This window comes from Chanos chanos, chromosome 10, assembly GCF_902362185.1.
Source record: "Chanos chanos chromosome 10, fChaCha1.1, whole genome shotgun sequence".
Taxonomy (NCBI): domain Eukaryota; kingdom Metazoa; phylum Chordata; class Actinopteri; order Gonorynchiformes; family Chanidae; genus Chanos; species Chanos chanos.
Window position 1 is genome coordinate 15,462,441 of NC_044504.1, and position 15,438 is coordinate 15,477,878.

The following is a 15,438-nucleotide window of genomic DNA, read 5'->3' on the forward strand; positions in this document are numbered from 1 at the left end:
AAATAAAAAATTAGCCACTTTTACTGCGCCCGTGGCCAATTGAAAGTCTGAGATGCGGATGCTTTGTGGGTGGGATTTGCGCCCTTAGCAGACCATGGCATTTGGCGTCTCTTCAAAAGAAATCAAATATTTTATTATTTTAAAGTCGGTGGACTGCAATAACCTGTGAATATGATGGAAGCATGTTGGACTTGAGTAAACTATGGATGAGATGACCATGGTGAGAGCACTCATAGAACACGATAGAATGATAGAGCGTTTTTATAGAATTTTCGAGTTCCCCGAATCTGTTTAACCATTCCGGTCTGTAATTTCAAAGTTTCTTTTTTTAAAAATAAGTTCTGTGTGGTACTTGTGAACTGCATTTTCTTCCACCCTCAGGAGCGTTCTTTTTCGTGATGTTTACGGCACATATAATAGCAATTTCGAGTTGGTTTGGCTCGGTTGCCATGACAACATTTGTACTTGCCATAGAAGACCGCTTAACAGGAGAGGCTCTGTAGAAGAAAATAATTCACAAAATGTAATATCACCTTCAAAATCAGATACGGCAATAATAATAATGATTTTCGCTTTTCCATCACTTTGTTTTCTGTGCTGGGGAAAACACTGAACTTAATCTAATTTCGGTGTCATATTCAAATTGTCATATCCACCTGCACTATTTATAATTCTGTTCTGTAAATTAAAATTCTGCCCAGGAGCTTTCCGTCTTGTTATAAGTCGGATGTAAGACAGTCTAACATAATACTAACATTCAGGCTCCTATTGTGAGTGCAGTCCTAAATATGCATCCCCACAGGCTTTCCCACCTCTGGATGGCTCTCAGCCTGACGAAGATATCAATGGGGAAGGGAAAGCAAAAATTCCAGAGAATCTTGAAGATTTCCTGAAAGGTGTGGAGGGGTCCCAGAAGTTTTTTGAAATATCTTTAGAGTCCCTAAAGGCCACACACAGGCAGCAACTTCAGGAGACTGGCCTCCAGCATCACAGGAACCTGGAGAAAAGACTACTGCAGAACTCACTTCTCTCTACAGTGGACAGGAGAACTGACACCAAGGAAATTGACGGCCACCATTGGGAAAACATCATATCCAAGAAGAAAGAGGATCTTGTGCGGTAATTGTCACTCTCTGATAAATCAGTATTGAATCGGTTTACTACTACTACTTGTAACACTGGTAAGGAGTATTGTAGATGGAATCATGTTAATAAGAAACAGGTAAGACAGAACAGCAAATGTGCACATTTAACATGGTGGCTGGTTGGAGAGAAATATGTTTTGATCTTACTATTTCCCAGCTAGTTATGGACTTCCTCTCACCAGACATACGCTTCAGTTTATATGTGCTGCACTTGCGGAACTTAATTACGAGTTGACGTGATAATTTGGTGAATTTAGAAAAGAGAGTCCCTGTGTAGTAATCCTTTATTTCATGTTATATAACTACAACTCTGCTCTTAATCGACTTAAAGGTACAATGGACCAAGGAGATCTTCCTCTGTGCCTGATGTGGCCTCAGAGGTGAGGGAGCAAAGCCAAAGCAGACGATCTAAAACCTCGGCATCAAATACTGTTGGAAGTGTGTTCTTTGGCATGACAATGCAGGAAACTCAGAGCAGGTCGAATTTTTTTTGCACCAGAGAGTCAAAGCCATCATCATCATCATTTGTCAGAGAGCAGACTGACATGGAAGAGTGTCAGAAACAGTTTCGTGCTGCACCGGTTCCTGAACATGTCTCCAAGGCACTTTATGAGAACATAACAAAGGAACAAGAACGCAAGAGGAAAGAGGGCCATGAGCAGAGGCGGAACTTCCTGTTATCCATTCAGAAGCCTTTCACTTTTATGCAGAGAGAAGAAAAGAGCAAAGAGAGGCCTACACAGGACCAGGGCCCCACCAATCAACATGAAAAAGATAAGCCTTGTGTCACACGAAAACCCATACCAAAAGCAGTCATAGACAAGGGAGTTTCTGAGCATTTAAAAGGTGTGTTTTACTGCATATCATATTGAATATATTTCAACACACTGGATATTAAACACATTATTACACTTCACATACAAAACTGAAGTACCCATGACATGCATCATCTTGTTTCCAGTCCACAGAAAATAATGAGTCAACATTTAGTCAGATTGTGACAGCTTTTCAGGTCAGAATGAGTGTCTGAGTTTACACAACTGCAAGTCATCTGGTACAAGAGACATTGGCTCATTTTTATGATTCCTGACCACACCCAGACTGGTGTCATGTTAAATTTAAGACAGATTTATTTTAGCTTTATGAATGAGGATTTTAAGTGCAGTATCTAAACATGGAAGTGACAGTGTGTTGTTTTGTTAAAATATGTCTTTGAATTGAATGTTACCATACCACTGAATATTACCATACCACCAAATATACCTTACAATATCAACTTTTATATGTGTGTAGTCTAAGATTTCAGTTTGAGACTAGCTGAACTAGCAAAATTGTCAGTTTGGACAATAGTTGCTAAAGAAAATCAATTAACTTTTAATTAAATCTTAAACACACAATTTTATCTATGATACAGAAAATTATTTTAACAGGCAGTGTACAGTTGATACATAGAAACTTCAAAAGTAGGTCTTTAGCGCTGGTTTGCACAGCCTACAATTATTCCAGGGACTGTACCCCATAAAAAGAACATGAAATGAAACTGTGTGTTGTTGTTTTTTTAATTTTTATGAATAATTAGTATTAAAATTCTGTTGTGTAATGTAGAGGAGGAAGTGTGTAGGAAGATACGCATTCAGACGAGGGCCAGGGAGAGTCTGAGCGCCTCCTCTGCTCCCACACTGAGCCAGCAAACCAGGACCAGCCAAGAGAGGCGCTCTGCCCAGATGACAAAGAGCAGAATGCTGGCTTACCTGGATCAGAAGCCTTCCTTTCAACCTGCGACAAATGCCCAAGTCCCTGACTTTAAAAGACTGTACCAAGCATTTCAGAGAGATGTAGTGAAGAGGGCAGGAAGGAAGGATGTTACACACTGTCAGCCTTTCCAGCTGCGCACTTCTGTTCTGCGTCCACGGCAGAGCAGGAACAACCCAGAGGAACCACTGGTGGGTTGGCATGCGGCGCTAACTTCTTTGAGGGTGTACGCCGGTTTTAATATCACATTTACTGAATTCTTCCCCTTAACTTCCATAATGGTTAATGTGTAAATGCTGTCTACTAAATCATTGTAAAGTGTTACATGTGCCTCAGGACCTAAGAGATGATGCAAACATTTATTTGTTTGTACTTAGAGGTTCTTTTCCTTCTTTGCAAATTAGCTTTCCAGTTGTGTAAATTCATTTACATTATGTTAGCATACAGGTCCATAAGAAACTTTACAGGAGTACGATAGTGAAATAAAGTGTTTAAGCATGCCATGCTATCAAAGTTTTCTGTCATCTGCGCCTGGCATTAGCTATGAGAAATACTGAACAATTAAAGGGTTTTTTTTTTTTAAATACTTATGAGTTTAACGCTCCGTTAGATTCAAGCAGCTTATCATTGAGAACTGAAATCTCAGCATCCCCAAGGTGTTCATATCATCTTATAGTTCATAAACACCCTTATTTTTTGTGCTCCGTAGAAATCTACAAACACTAATCTAAAGAGAAGTACTTCATTCGCTGGCTTGACATCACTGTCCATGGACACTCTTCCCACGTACATCACAGATGCTGCGAGAAAAAGACGCGTGGCTATAAGGTGAGGAGAACCTGTGATTATTCCAAACACAAAAATCACGGTATACATCTGTTCTAATTCATTACTAACAATAAAATCCCAGGTGCAAACAAATTAGATGAAAGACCTGCTCATACTAAGCCACAAATATCTACCGGACCATGGATGCAACTAATACCAAGAAATCTTAGGATGGCAAAAAAACAATGTTTGCTGCTAACAGCCAACAATTCATCTGAATAGGTCTTTATCAGTTGCTAATAGGACATTTTTCTGTACTGTTGATAGTGGACCATTGTAGAATTACTGGACCAGTATGGATAAATGTGTCTGTCTGTCTGAAGGAGGTCTTTGGAGCAGAGGGAGGACAAGGAGCGTGAGAGTGCTGAATGGATGAGGAGACACAGGATGAACTCTGAGGCCATGAGGAGGGCAGTGACAGTTCGGGCCAAGGCCATGGACCCTCACCGCAGCCTGAAGGAGGTCTACCAAGAGAAACTGAAACAGCACCGGTGAGTGCACTGTTTTTTGGACTCTGAAAAATCTTAGGCAATTGACTTAACTTTCTCCCACGTAGATCTAAAAAGCAATAGTCAATGGTTACTTCAAAATAGGCTTTGAACAATCTAATTTGGAAGTTTACAGATATACCTTCTCGCAAGAATTGCATTTATTGAACATTATTGATTACTTATTATCAATGAATGAATTAACAAATGAATGAATGAATGAATGAATGAACGAATGAATGAGTGGATGGATGGATGACAGAATGAAAAACTGAATGAGTGAATGATTTTCTTGGCTGTGATTTCAGAGAGGCAGACCAGCAGAGGGTCAGAGAGTATAAAGAAGAGCTTAGGGAGATGAAGGCTCGTGTCACAGGCCGTCCTTATCTGTTTGAACAGTTGTCACAGGTATGAGCCAACCCATGCTTCTATTGTCATCAGACCCCCTGTTCACTTTGAAACTGTCATTCAGCACTTGAGAAAATGATTACTGATCACATTTTTGTAAGTGTAATTTACCAAGGTAATGAAGTGCAGCTAACAATATTTTAATGTATAAATTGTTGACACTGAATCTTTGCTTGAATTTTGAAGTGTCAAGGAATCTGTAAACCGCCAAACCTGTTACAAAAGTTGCTCATGCATAGTTATTGTCTGTTCTGATGTAAGCCTTAGTACTTTTAGAGTACTGTAACATTTGATTGGACTTTAATCCTAAAATACTCGATTCCTCCACCTTTGTCAGTCCCAGCTGAATTCTGATGCATTTATTGCAAACTTCATTCTTTCTTAATGTGTTTACTGTGTGTGTGTGTGTGTGTGTGTGTGTGTGTGTGTGTGTGTGTATGTTTATTCAGAAAAATGCCAAGTCTGACGCAGAGCGGAGGTATAGGGATACGCTGAAGCAGGCCGGTTTGAATGAGAACTTTGTGAAGACAAAGGGAGAAGAAGCCGTAAAGACAATCACTTTGGAGTCAGATGCTGAGGACGATGATGATGGTAACAGTGACGTCTGCAGCACTGAAAATGACCTACAGAATAGGTAGGAAACCCATAGGTTTTTTTGTTTATTTGCAGTACAAATGTACAGTGCTTTCATCAGATGTTATTGCTGGGTATCAGGCAGAATTTATGGTTTAGGTTTAAGTTTCTTTTCTGTCATTGTTCCTTCGTGGTATTAATTAAGAAGCCATTGAACAGACATGTACAGGGCGCTAGAAAGTTACCTTGAGCTAATGTGAACAGTGCATCATAATGTTTTAGACATGGTATTTGGGATGGTGTTTGCCTCCAAACTGTTACTGACCTATGAGATCTTCAGAGGTGAAATGTGATGTCGGTAAACACGCAATACGAATCAAGGACCGCTACAGGTAGAGCATATTATACAGGTCAGGCATGTGTTCAAAATAAACAGTTCCCCTGGAATCAAATCACGTATCTGGACAAGGTCTGACAATTAAATGTCATTGTTAAACTAACTGAAAACTTTTTTTCTACGTTGTGTTTGGTACTCACATTCAAAATGATTATTTTGGGAGTTTGTATATTCTCACCGATGTGGAATTTATCTATCACACGGAACAGCATAGTTTAATGCATTTTGATAATTGTGTCACATCTCTCACTGTCAGATTGATTTAAACAGTATTTCAAACAAACTCCATGGGGCAGTTTGGCTCTGCTTTTATTCTTGAAAGTCATAATATACAAATCCAAGCTAAAGGAATCTCCTATAAACTATAGGCCTACATTATTTTCTGAACCATATGGTAATGTTCTATGTATAAGATGTGTTGTATATAAATGTCAGAGATTCTATTCTGTCATTATTGGCATAAGGGTTTATGTAAGCATGGAAAAGCATGATGTCATGATGGTACTGAAACAGGCTGTTCTAACCAGGCTCTGTTGTAGGGAAGGAACCATGGTAAATGAAGAGCAAGGCACTGAGGAAAAAGAAGAGAGTGTCAAGCACAACTCGGAATAGATGAAATGACTGAGGTACACTTGGGAAAAGCATTCAGTTCCCAATTATAAATGTAGGAAGGCAGGAAAGAGAATTGTGATTTGCTGCCAAGAAAGAAAGAAAGAAAAAAAGCAGATGCAATTAGATTCTGGTTGTATTAAATTATGAAAATATACTGGGTCTTGTATTTGACATGTATTAATTTTTCAGTGTTGGTCATCTGATGCTTATAAAAATTCTTAATTCATGGGATTTTTTTTATTCATGTTGCATAAATGTTTACAGTTCATATTTGGGAATGATTTTAGGTTTTATATGCTTGAGTTTTTTTTTTCATTATGGCAAGGGATTATGAATCTAGTTCCGCAAATCACATTTAAGATACATAAAAAGTTTAATACAACAGAAAATCAAAGGCCTGGTTTTGCTTTATGAATCTAAACTTTCAAGGGGTTGGAGAGCAACACTTTGCAGCAGAAAACAAATACTCAGTAACCAGGAGAAATGAATATTTATAGCCATATAGCACATATGCTTGTTTAAGCTTTTGCCGAATACATTAAAAAAAAAGAAAAGAAAAAAAAACACGTTTATAACCTCAGAAATGACACTGCTTCTTTCAGATGTCTGTGGTTAAGGGGTTTTCCCCACAAACATTAATTCAAGGAAACTTTGAAAGAACGTAAATAAATCTTAACCATGCTGATTGTCAAATGTGGGTCAACAAAGTCAAGGTGATGATGTACAACTTTGCTATAACCACTAATTATAACTCTATGTCTGTCATAGAGGCACACTTTATTCACCAAAATCCATTTAAATAAATACATAAATAGCATGAAATGTCAAGTTCCCTTTAGGACAAGTACACATCTGAAATTTACATTTCTGGAATGTTTTGGTTGGAGTCAGGCTATTTTGGGAGAGACAGCGCCAGTTGTCAACCGCTTTGGCTATTTGTCCGTCATCTTAAGGAACCTCAAGTCCATGCGCTGCCCTGGGATTCTGCCACATCAAGAGGACTAACTTGACTTGACTTTACAGTGAACGTGCCCACAAAACTATTTCGAGGAATTTAATCTGCACTTCTTACCCAGCTGACAGCAAATGGGCTCTTTGACAAATGACAAACACATTTTCAGGTTGTTACATATTTTCTTAGTGTGTGGAAAATCACCTGTGTTTAAGAGCCAATCACTGCACTTTCACAAAGAGGACACACCCCTACATTTTTCTGGAGCATAACAATGTTTTTCACTTGTATTGTATTTTTCCACAAAGCTTGGTAAAGTATTGCTAGTTTTGTCTTGGAAAAAAGGATACTTATGACACTATTTATCAGTTTTTAAGTTATTTTAATTTGATATTTGAATTAATAATTCACTATCAACAGGCTATTGAGATTAGCTTAATGGTTTATAATTTAGAACTTTAAGAACAATTTAAGAACAATACAGATAAAACGGCAAACATAAATCCATAGACTTTGGCTCTGCACCAAAATAACATTATGAGAGACTTGGGTATTGAAAATATATGATATTTTTTTGTTTTGATACTCATTTTCCTTTCTGATTTTTGTTTTGTTTTCTTTGTCCCAGTTTATTGCCCCTTCACACACAGAACAAAGGGTGTGCCTGTGTCTTTTCATGCATGATGCTATTGTGTTATAGTCCTTGTGACAGTGGCACAGGTGGCATATTGTCTTCACCTGGGCTTGGCCTCCCTCCCTTACAGATTCACACCATTTTATTGCAGCAGTTACAGGAGCACACAGGCTGAAGCAGCTTCCCCACAGGTGCCTCCTATGTGTCAAATATTTGGAAATATTTAGATCCTGTTAAGTGGTGTTCTGTCTCTGATAGGGGCAAACTAAAAGGGAGAGAAAAGAGACAGGTGCAAACAATAATTAAATGACAGGATGAGCCTGGTGATCAGTTGGCCGGTGACACTGAAAGCTGAAAGGTGGAACCATATTGGACAAGGCCGTGACATTCGAATAATGCTTATTCATATCAAAAACAATTAAAAGATTATAAATAGTACAGGTAGTGGTTTTAGCAAACTGTCCCACATAATAAAATATAATCAAACTTGATTCATGATAAAAAAATAAATAAATTATATATATATATATATATATATATATATATACTGTATATGTATATATACTGTATATGTATATATACACATACATATATTCCTGACAAAATATGTACCTGACAAGCAACTAAGTGACAATTTAGGAACATACTTTGCATACTTGACTTCTGAATTTGAGAAGCTTCAATGTCCATCCTCTCTGGAGCATGTTTTGATCCAGACAAACATTAATTAGTCAGAAGGCAAAATAACGGTCATGAGACTGAAGTGACACGCTCCTTCATAAGCTCTCACCATCACATGATGGAAAGTTCAAGGGCTCCCGCAAGGTCGTCATGGCAACTGTGCTCTCCTCTGCTACCCCACCATCTCCCAGCAAGCTGCGCCTCAATTTCTCCTGTGCCTCTCACATACGGCGCTAACATTGCATCAGAAGACTGTCTGTACACAATGCCGAGATGTTGCACCATTCCATAGCATTAAATAGTAAAAAAACTGCTTCATAATGGATAATAGCCATCACAGGTCTTGTGTTGATGATTACAACTATTAATTAAAAAGCTACTAGCTGGAAATATAGCAAAAATTCTGACATGGATTCATATTTTGTCACTCTGGTTGTGCCTCCAATGTTGAGACAATACTGACTTTTCTTATCTCAATTGTTGATATTTGATTACAGAAACACAACTCTAATGGATGCTTCTGTTTATTGAAGTGGAGATATACACTTGTGAAAAAAAACTGTAGAATTCATCCCAGCTTTCAAATGCAGCTCATTTCCATAAAACAGTTCTGCTTTGTACTTTTTTATTTCTTTTTTATGAGCGTCTGCCCATTGTACCAACTTTTGAACAGGCTTTACAGCAGTATATACTCCAAGAGTTTTATACTTTAATTTTTTTCCTAATGACATTGACTTTGACTTGTGCTAAAAGACCCAGTTCACTGTCTTAGGTAAACATACAAATATGAGAATTCTGGATGAGGACATAATTTTATGAGAATGTATTGTTTTGGGTAATTGTTTGCCTGCATGATTGTTACCGTGGGAACTGTGTTTTGCTGAGTGGGTGTTGTTTGTTTTGGTGAGGAGAGGTAATAGCTCTCCTGCCTGTTTGGTCTTTTCTCTCTGTGTCTGCCTCTCTTGTGGGCATATGTCATTTTTTCTCTTGTGTGGGGACATTTTTTTTTCCTTTTGTATGATGACTGCTTAGGGAGAGTGTATTTCTGTATGTGTTTCTGTCTTGTGCATGTGTTTATACGTATGCAGTTGTTAAGGTGTGATTCAATTTATGTACATGTGTTATGTCTCTTATTGATTCAATGGATTCTTCTGTCATTTTTGAAGACTTTGGAAGAGAAGGTGACTTCTTGCCTTTTGAAGTTCAGACTCTTATCACCTGCAGGAGGAGCTGCTACACATTTTATCTCCAAGCCACGAAGGAGCAAAGCTCCTCACTTACCGATCCAAATGAACTCATTATACCAGAGAGTGAAAACACAGGGGAGAGAGAGATAAATGTGTCAAATGGAGACAGAAATGATGGTAGTCAAGGTAGAGTTACAGATGCTTATTCCACATCCTTTTCATCTCAGTTTGACTGCACATCAAATAACTGTGTGTGTGTGTATTTGTGTGTAAGTAATGTGTGTGTGTGCGCGTGTTGTGTGTGTGTTAGAGACAGAGAAAGATGGAGAGAGAATGAGTGAGTGAGTGAGTGAGTGAGTGAGTGAGAAAGATACAGAGCGAAAGAGAGAGAGAGAGAGAGAGGGCGAGCTATACAGACTAGACACATAGAGAGAGTAAGCGAGAGTGAGAGAGAGCAAACACGAGAGTACCAAGCATCATCCACTCGTATACAGACAGAGGAGAGCGCACATACCTTAATGCCCAAGAGAGACACAGACTAAATCAAATTGAGGAGGAGGAGAAGGCTCTTCTAAAGCAGCAAAACAAAGGTATGTCACTTCTACTGGGAAAAATGTTAAGATAAATTAGACTATTATCTTCCTAAAACAATTTGTTTTCCACATGATATTATATTAAATCTCATTTCTCCCACTTACTGCCCCCCGGTTTTTTACTCACTCTCTCTCTCTCTCTTGCTCTCTCTCTCTTGCCCCCCCCCCCCCCCCCCCCCATGCTTATCTTCCTGTGCTTGGTCCTCAGGTGCATCAAAAGTGAAAATTTCCTCCCTGAAGAACAGCAGAATTTAGGAAATGGAAACTCAAGAAATCCATCAGAGGTTGATGTGATCTTACCGCGTTAGCTAATAGTACCACAACTACATTATGGAGAAGCTGTCAGAAAAAGACAAGGAACTCATCCGTGGAAGTTGGGAGAGCCTTGGGAAGAACAAAGTCCCACATGGAATAATTATGTTCACCAGGTAAGGAAGTATGTGTGTCATAGGACAGACCTTTAGGAAGAAATCTTGTGCCGCATTTGATGAAACAAGAATTTCACATCAAGTAACAAACTGAAATGGAGTTTGATTAAATGCAGTGAAATGCCGGTTGCAGCTACATACTGGAGATTGTTTTAATGTTTGTCCATTTAGCATTAATCAAATGCCTTTTTCTGGAAGAAAGAGGAAATGCTTGTCAGTTACCTGACAAAAATATCAGACCTTGTGGTTTTGGTTGTAAAAACTAAGCTTTATAGACCAAAAATGTATGGGTTTTATTTTTGGCGGTGAGCACACTCTATAGATCAGACTGACAGATGTAGAGTGATAGAGTGAAAATGTCTGTTGTCAAAAAAACATTGTATTGTATTGAAAAGAGAAGAAAAGATTTTCCACAATATACAATCAAATTGACTTTTAATTACAAGTAAACTACTCTGATAATCTGTGAATGAAAGTGTGTGACCAACAACAAAAAATAGCCACTGTCAAAATGACACAAACTAACAGCCAACATTGTTAAAATCCCTAACTGGATGTACATGTGTACATACATGCATACATATATTCATTGTTGAACACATACATACACACATCACACAAACCAAGCTGAAGAGAGCAAACACACCGTGGTATTGCCTTGTCCCTCTCACAACACTTCGACCGGAGGCTTGACTTGTTGCTTGGCGACAGGCGGCTAGATCTTTATTTTGATCTGAACCAGCTGTCTCGGAGGGAGATGCGGCAATAAGAGAGGCAAGATTTATTTTCTGAGGTTTTTCCCTACAAAGCTTTACTTTTTGAGGTAGTAAAGAGACCAAAATCACTTCATAAACTGGCTCGCAGGGTGTGTCTTTCACACGGGGCAAACATCCTTTTGGCACTGTAATTAGATGATATCATTTTAACAATTGTGAATACAAATACTGATTTTGGCTTCGCTGTTGTTTGTAGGTTGTTTGAACTGGATCCAGCATTGCTAAACCTCTTCAGCTACAGTGCAAACTGTAGCATCACATCTGATTGTCTGTCCAGCCCAGAGTTCTTGGAGCATGTCACTAAGGTAATATTCAGTGACCTACCACTCAACACTCAAGTGGTATACACTGAAGATTAAAAAAAAAAAAAAAAAATCGAGAAATACATACTTTAGAGGGAAAGCATTTCCTGTTTTTCCTGGTATCCTAAGTCTTTACATTTCCAGGTGATGTTGGTGATTGATGCTGCTGTCAGTCATCTTGATGACCTCCACTCCTTGGAGGACTTTCTTCTGAATCTGGGGCGGAAGCACCAGGCTGTTGGGGTCAGCACACAATCTTTTGCAGTAAGTGCTCCATTCCACAGGTAACACAGTGGAAATCTGTATGGTTCTTTTCTGATTTCTTCCAAGATTTGAATTATCCAGTTGCCATTTGACAAAATCTTATGTACGTGCGCTGTCATCTCTTGGTTTGCTAGGTGGTTGGAGAGTCTCTCCTCTATATGCTTCAGTGCAGTCTGGGTGCAAACTACACAGCTCCACTGCGGCAGGCATGGCTGAACCTGTACAGCGTTGTAGTCGCAGCCATGACGAGGGGGTGGTCCAAGAATGGAGAACATAAGGACAACTGACAGGCAGAGGGCTTCCTGAGGACAACAGCCTCTTACACTCAAATTAGGACAGCAAGACACTTGTGGCTGCTGAGGAAGTAGGTTCAGTAGAAAATGTTCAGTCTGAAGAAAACAAAACAATAACCTACAATGGCTCATAACGTGTCCTTTACACAGAGCAGATGGGCTTTTGAAAAAGGGATGTTGTTGCCTGTGAAGTGTCTTTAGGAGCTGTTTTAGGAACAGTTGCTTGACAAACATGTCAAATGCTCTGGCTAATGGTCTTGCCACTAATACCAAATTGCGGTGGTAGTTGCTAAGCATTCATAGATTGATAGTCTGCGATCTTAATCTTCAATTGCGAGGACATTTCACAGATGTGATAGGTCAGTAATAAGATCAATAGGTCAATAGCTGATGAATAGTATTTTATGATGGAATATTACCTTGTATATATTGGCTTAATGTACCCACTACAACTGTTGTTGATGACCGTGATTTTTTCAGTGTTTGTTATGTGGGTGTGATGCTGGGGTTGCCGCTATGCAACAGTTTACCAGTTTACCTAGTTGAGCTTATGAGTATGAAATGTTGAACTGTTTTATATGTTCTTTCCCATAGTTAAACTACAATAAGGCTCCAGATGGTACTTACAAAACAATCATCCCATGGACCATCACAAAGATGTAAGATTTCGTTTGTGTAGTGTTAAACCACATATCACACAGTCAAAAATATTGCCAGTGGGTTTTCCAGTGCCAGGTTGACGTGCACGTTCATACTGTCAGGAAAAAGACAATATAAATGTAATAATGCCTGAGTTCTCTTAACAAATAACTTTATGAACAGCATGACACAAACCTAGCAATCAGAATGAAAAAAAACATAATATTATTCTGTATTGTCCGTGCGACCATCGATCAATAGCCAGTGACTAGAACTGTTACATTTCAAATAGCTTTTTTTTTTTTTACATTATCTCGGAGACTGTTATCCATGCACACCATTTGATCTCAGCACTATGTCTTATTATTATTATTATTATTATTATTATTATTATTATTATTATTATTATTATTATTTTTGTACGACTTTGGAATCAAATTTGAATCCATCATCTCTTAATACTTGTGTAGACTGTTATTTACCATTGACTGACTGTTACAGCTACTCAAAGTTAATGAAATGAAAGCACTTGCCTCTTTGCCAGTTAACTTGTAAAATCAGATGTCAGCTGACCTAAATCAAAATGATTTATACAATTTATACAATTTCTTTCTTCAAGGCAAATGTCTTATTTCAATTGCTGAAATATTTATATATCTACGCATATATCTATATTTTTAAAATAATTTTAGCTGGCAAGATTTTGAGACAATTTCCAGTGTTGCAGAACTAGTTGTTAAAGATTATATGAACAGATGGATAAAAATGCTTATTTTTGATGGTGAGCCACACATGATAGATGTGAGTGCATAAATGTAAGCTGTGACAGATGAAAAGCGATGATCTCCTTTCTGCTGCTATGACTATATTTATGTATCTTGGTGTATATATATATACATACATACATACATACATATATATATATATATATGAATTTGTTGAGATATGTCTTCTGTATTCAAAGTACTTTGACATTAGAATTGATTATGCCACGTAACTGAAAATGTGCCAAGTGACATGTGGTTGTTAATACTCAATTACTGTATATCTAACTTGTTGTATGAACAGCCTATTTTTATACATAAAAATGTAAATGTGGACAGATACCTCTGGTAGAAGCAGTAACGATGGAAGAGTAGACTACTTTTATTTTTTGGGTTCTGAGATGTTAAATGTATTTTCTGTGCCGATTAAGGACATAAGTCATCTAGGGATTAGCCTCCAAATGCCCCCACAGGGTCTCAGTGACCTTTGACAAACAAACACACACACACTCACGTGCGCACACACAGACACACACACACACACACACACACACACACACACACACACACACACACACACACACACACAGACACAAAACAGAACTAAAAATAGAGAAAATGTTCATGTATCTATTGAAGTCTTTGGAACTGCAATAATATTGAAATGCCTTCATTCATCTTGGCCAGGGCCATGCCTCAAATACTCAGATATTCTTAACAATATTTAAATTTAGAGTTCTTCATTTTTGTCTTTCTTAACCTGTAATTGCTCAAAGTATGACTTACTCAAAAGGTTGTACACTTTCATCACCTCATGCTTCAGTGAGTTGTTTCCTATAACTACAAACTATAACTAAAATTCTTGATAGATGGAAGTGATGCAGGGTTTTGCTGAAGGACGTGCACACCACTGCAAGATTTCTTTTAATCCTTTAAATCTCTATCTATTTTCGTATTTGATGTATGTCTCTGTTTGGCTGTGGTTCTCTTTTGTTACAGTGTTCTTCACTTGATATATTGTTCCCCAAGTGTCTCGATGTCTACCTCACAGATGCAGCTGCTACTCAACAGCGATGACATTACCTAACTCTTCTGTAACCAAAAATAGTGATCCTTAATGCAAATATAATGCACATCCTGTCTCTCACAACCAAACAGCTTGTAACTCATTCAGAACTGGGCTCAATCAACTCTAGTTATTCTATGTGTTGTGGGCTAAATATTAAATCAATAAAAAATATCTTATGAGACTATGCGACTTCTATGAGTGGAAGTATTTTGCATGACTGTGAACTAACATCATTGGATATCATTGTCTTTGTTACTGAAATCGTTCACAATATTCTTTATTTGTCTTGCCCTCTCTTCCAACACAACTATTACGTAACATCAGTTTACTGCCTCACTTTTCCCCGATGGCAACCACAGTGAAATGGTCTTAATCTGGAAAATCAGGGTCATTCACCCCTCAACGACAGTACAGATGTCACAATACATACACACCGGCGAATAGGAGAGCTTCAAAATGTGCTGACATTTCTCAGAAAAACTTAAGGGAGCGTAATGAAAGAAACAATGCCAAAACCAATGTGACAGCAGCAGGGCCGCTGACACACGCTGTCTGATCTGAGCCCCAGAACATTCCTCTCCACGCTGGGTTTTTTGTATCAGAGGAGGCTTTCAGAGATTCAATTACATTGCATTATTATAAATGTCACACTC

General features: G+C 38.2%; 2 protein-coding genes across 2 annotated transcripts; both read left to right on the forward strand.

Moving 5' to 3' along the window:
* The first annotated feature begins 202 nt into the window (after nucleotides 1–202).
* On the forward strand, nucleotides 203–5,259 carry fam161b (FAM161 centrosomal protein B). The gene is made up of 8 exons (XM_030787393.1): nucleotides 203–220; nucleotides 803–1,119; nucleotides 1,477–1,991; nucleotides 2,751–3,088; nucleotides 3,607–3,725; nucleotides 4,049–4,216; nucleotides 4,522–4,621; nucleotides 5,071–5,259. The coding sequence occupies exons 1-8, from the start codon at nucleotides 203–205 to the stop codon at nucleotides 5,257–5,259; spliced, it is 1,764 nt and encodes a 587-aa protein (XP_030643253.1).
* A 5,321-nt stretch (nucleotides 5,260–10,580) lies between these two features.
* Nucleotides 10,581–12,307, forward strand: ngb (neuroglobin). The gene is made up of 4 exons (XM_030787127.1): nucleotides 10,581–10,678; nucleotides 11,651–11,759; nucleotides 11,901–12,020; nucleotides 12,155–12,307. The coding sequence occupies exons 1-4, from the start codon at nucleotides 10,581–10,583 to the stop codon at nucleotides 12,305–12,307; spliced, it is 480 nt and encodes a 159-aa protein (XP_030642987.1).
* Nucleotides 12,308–15,438: the final 3,131 nt, after the last annotated feature.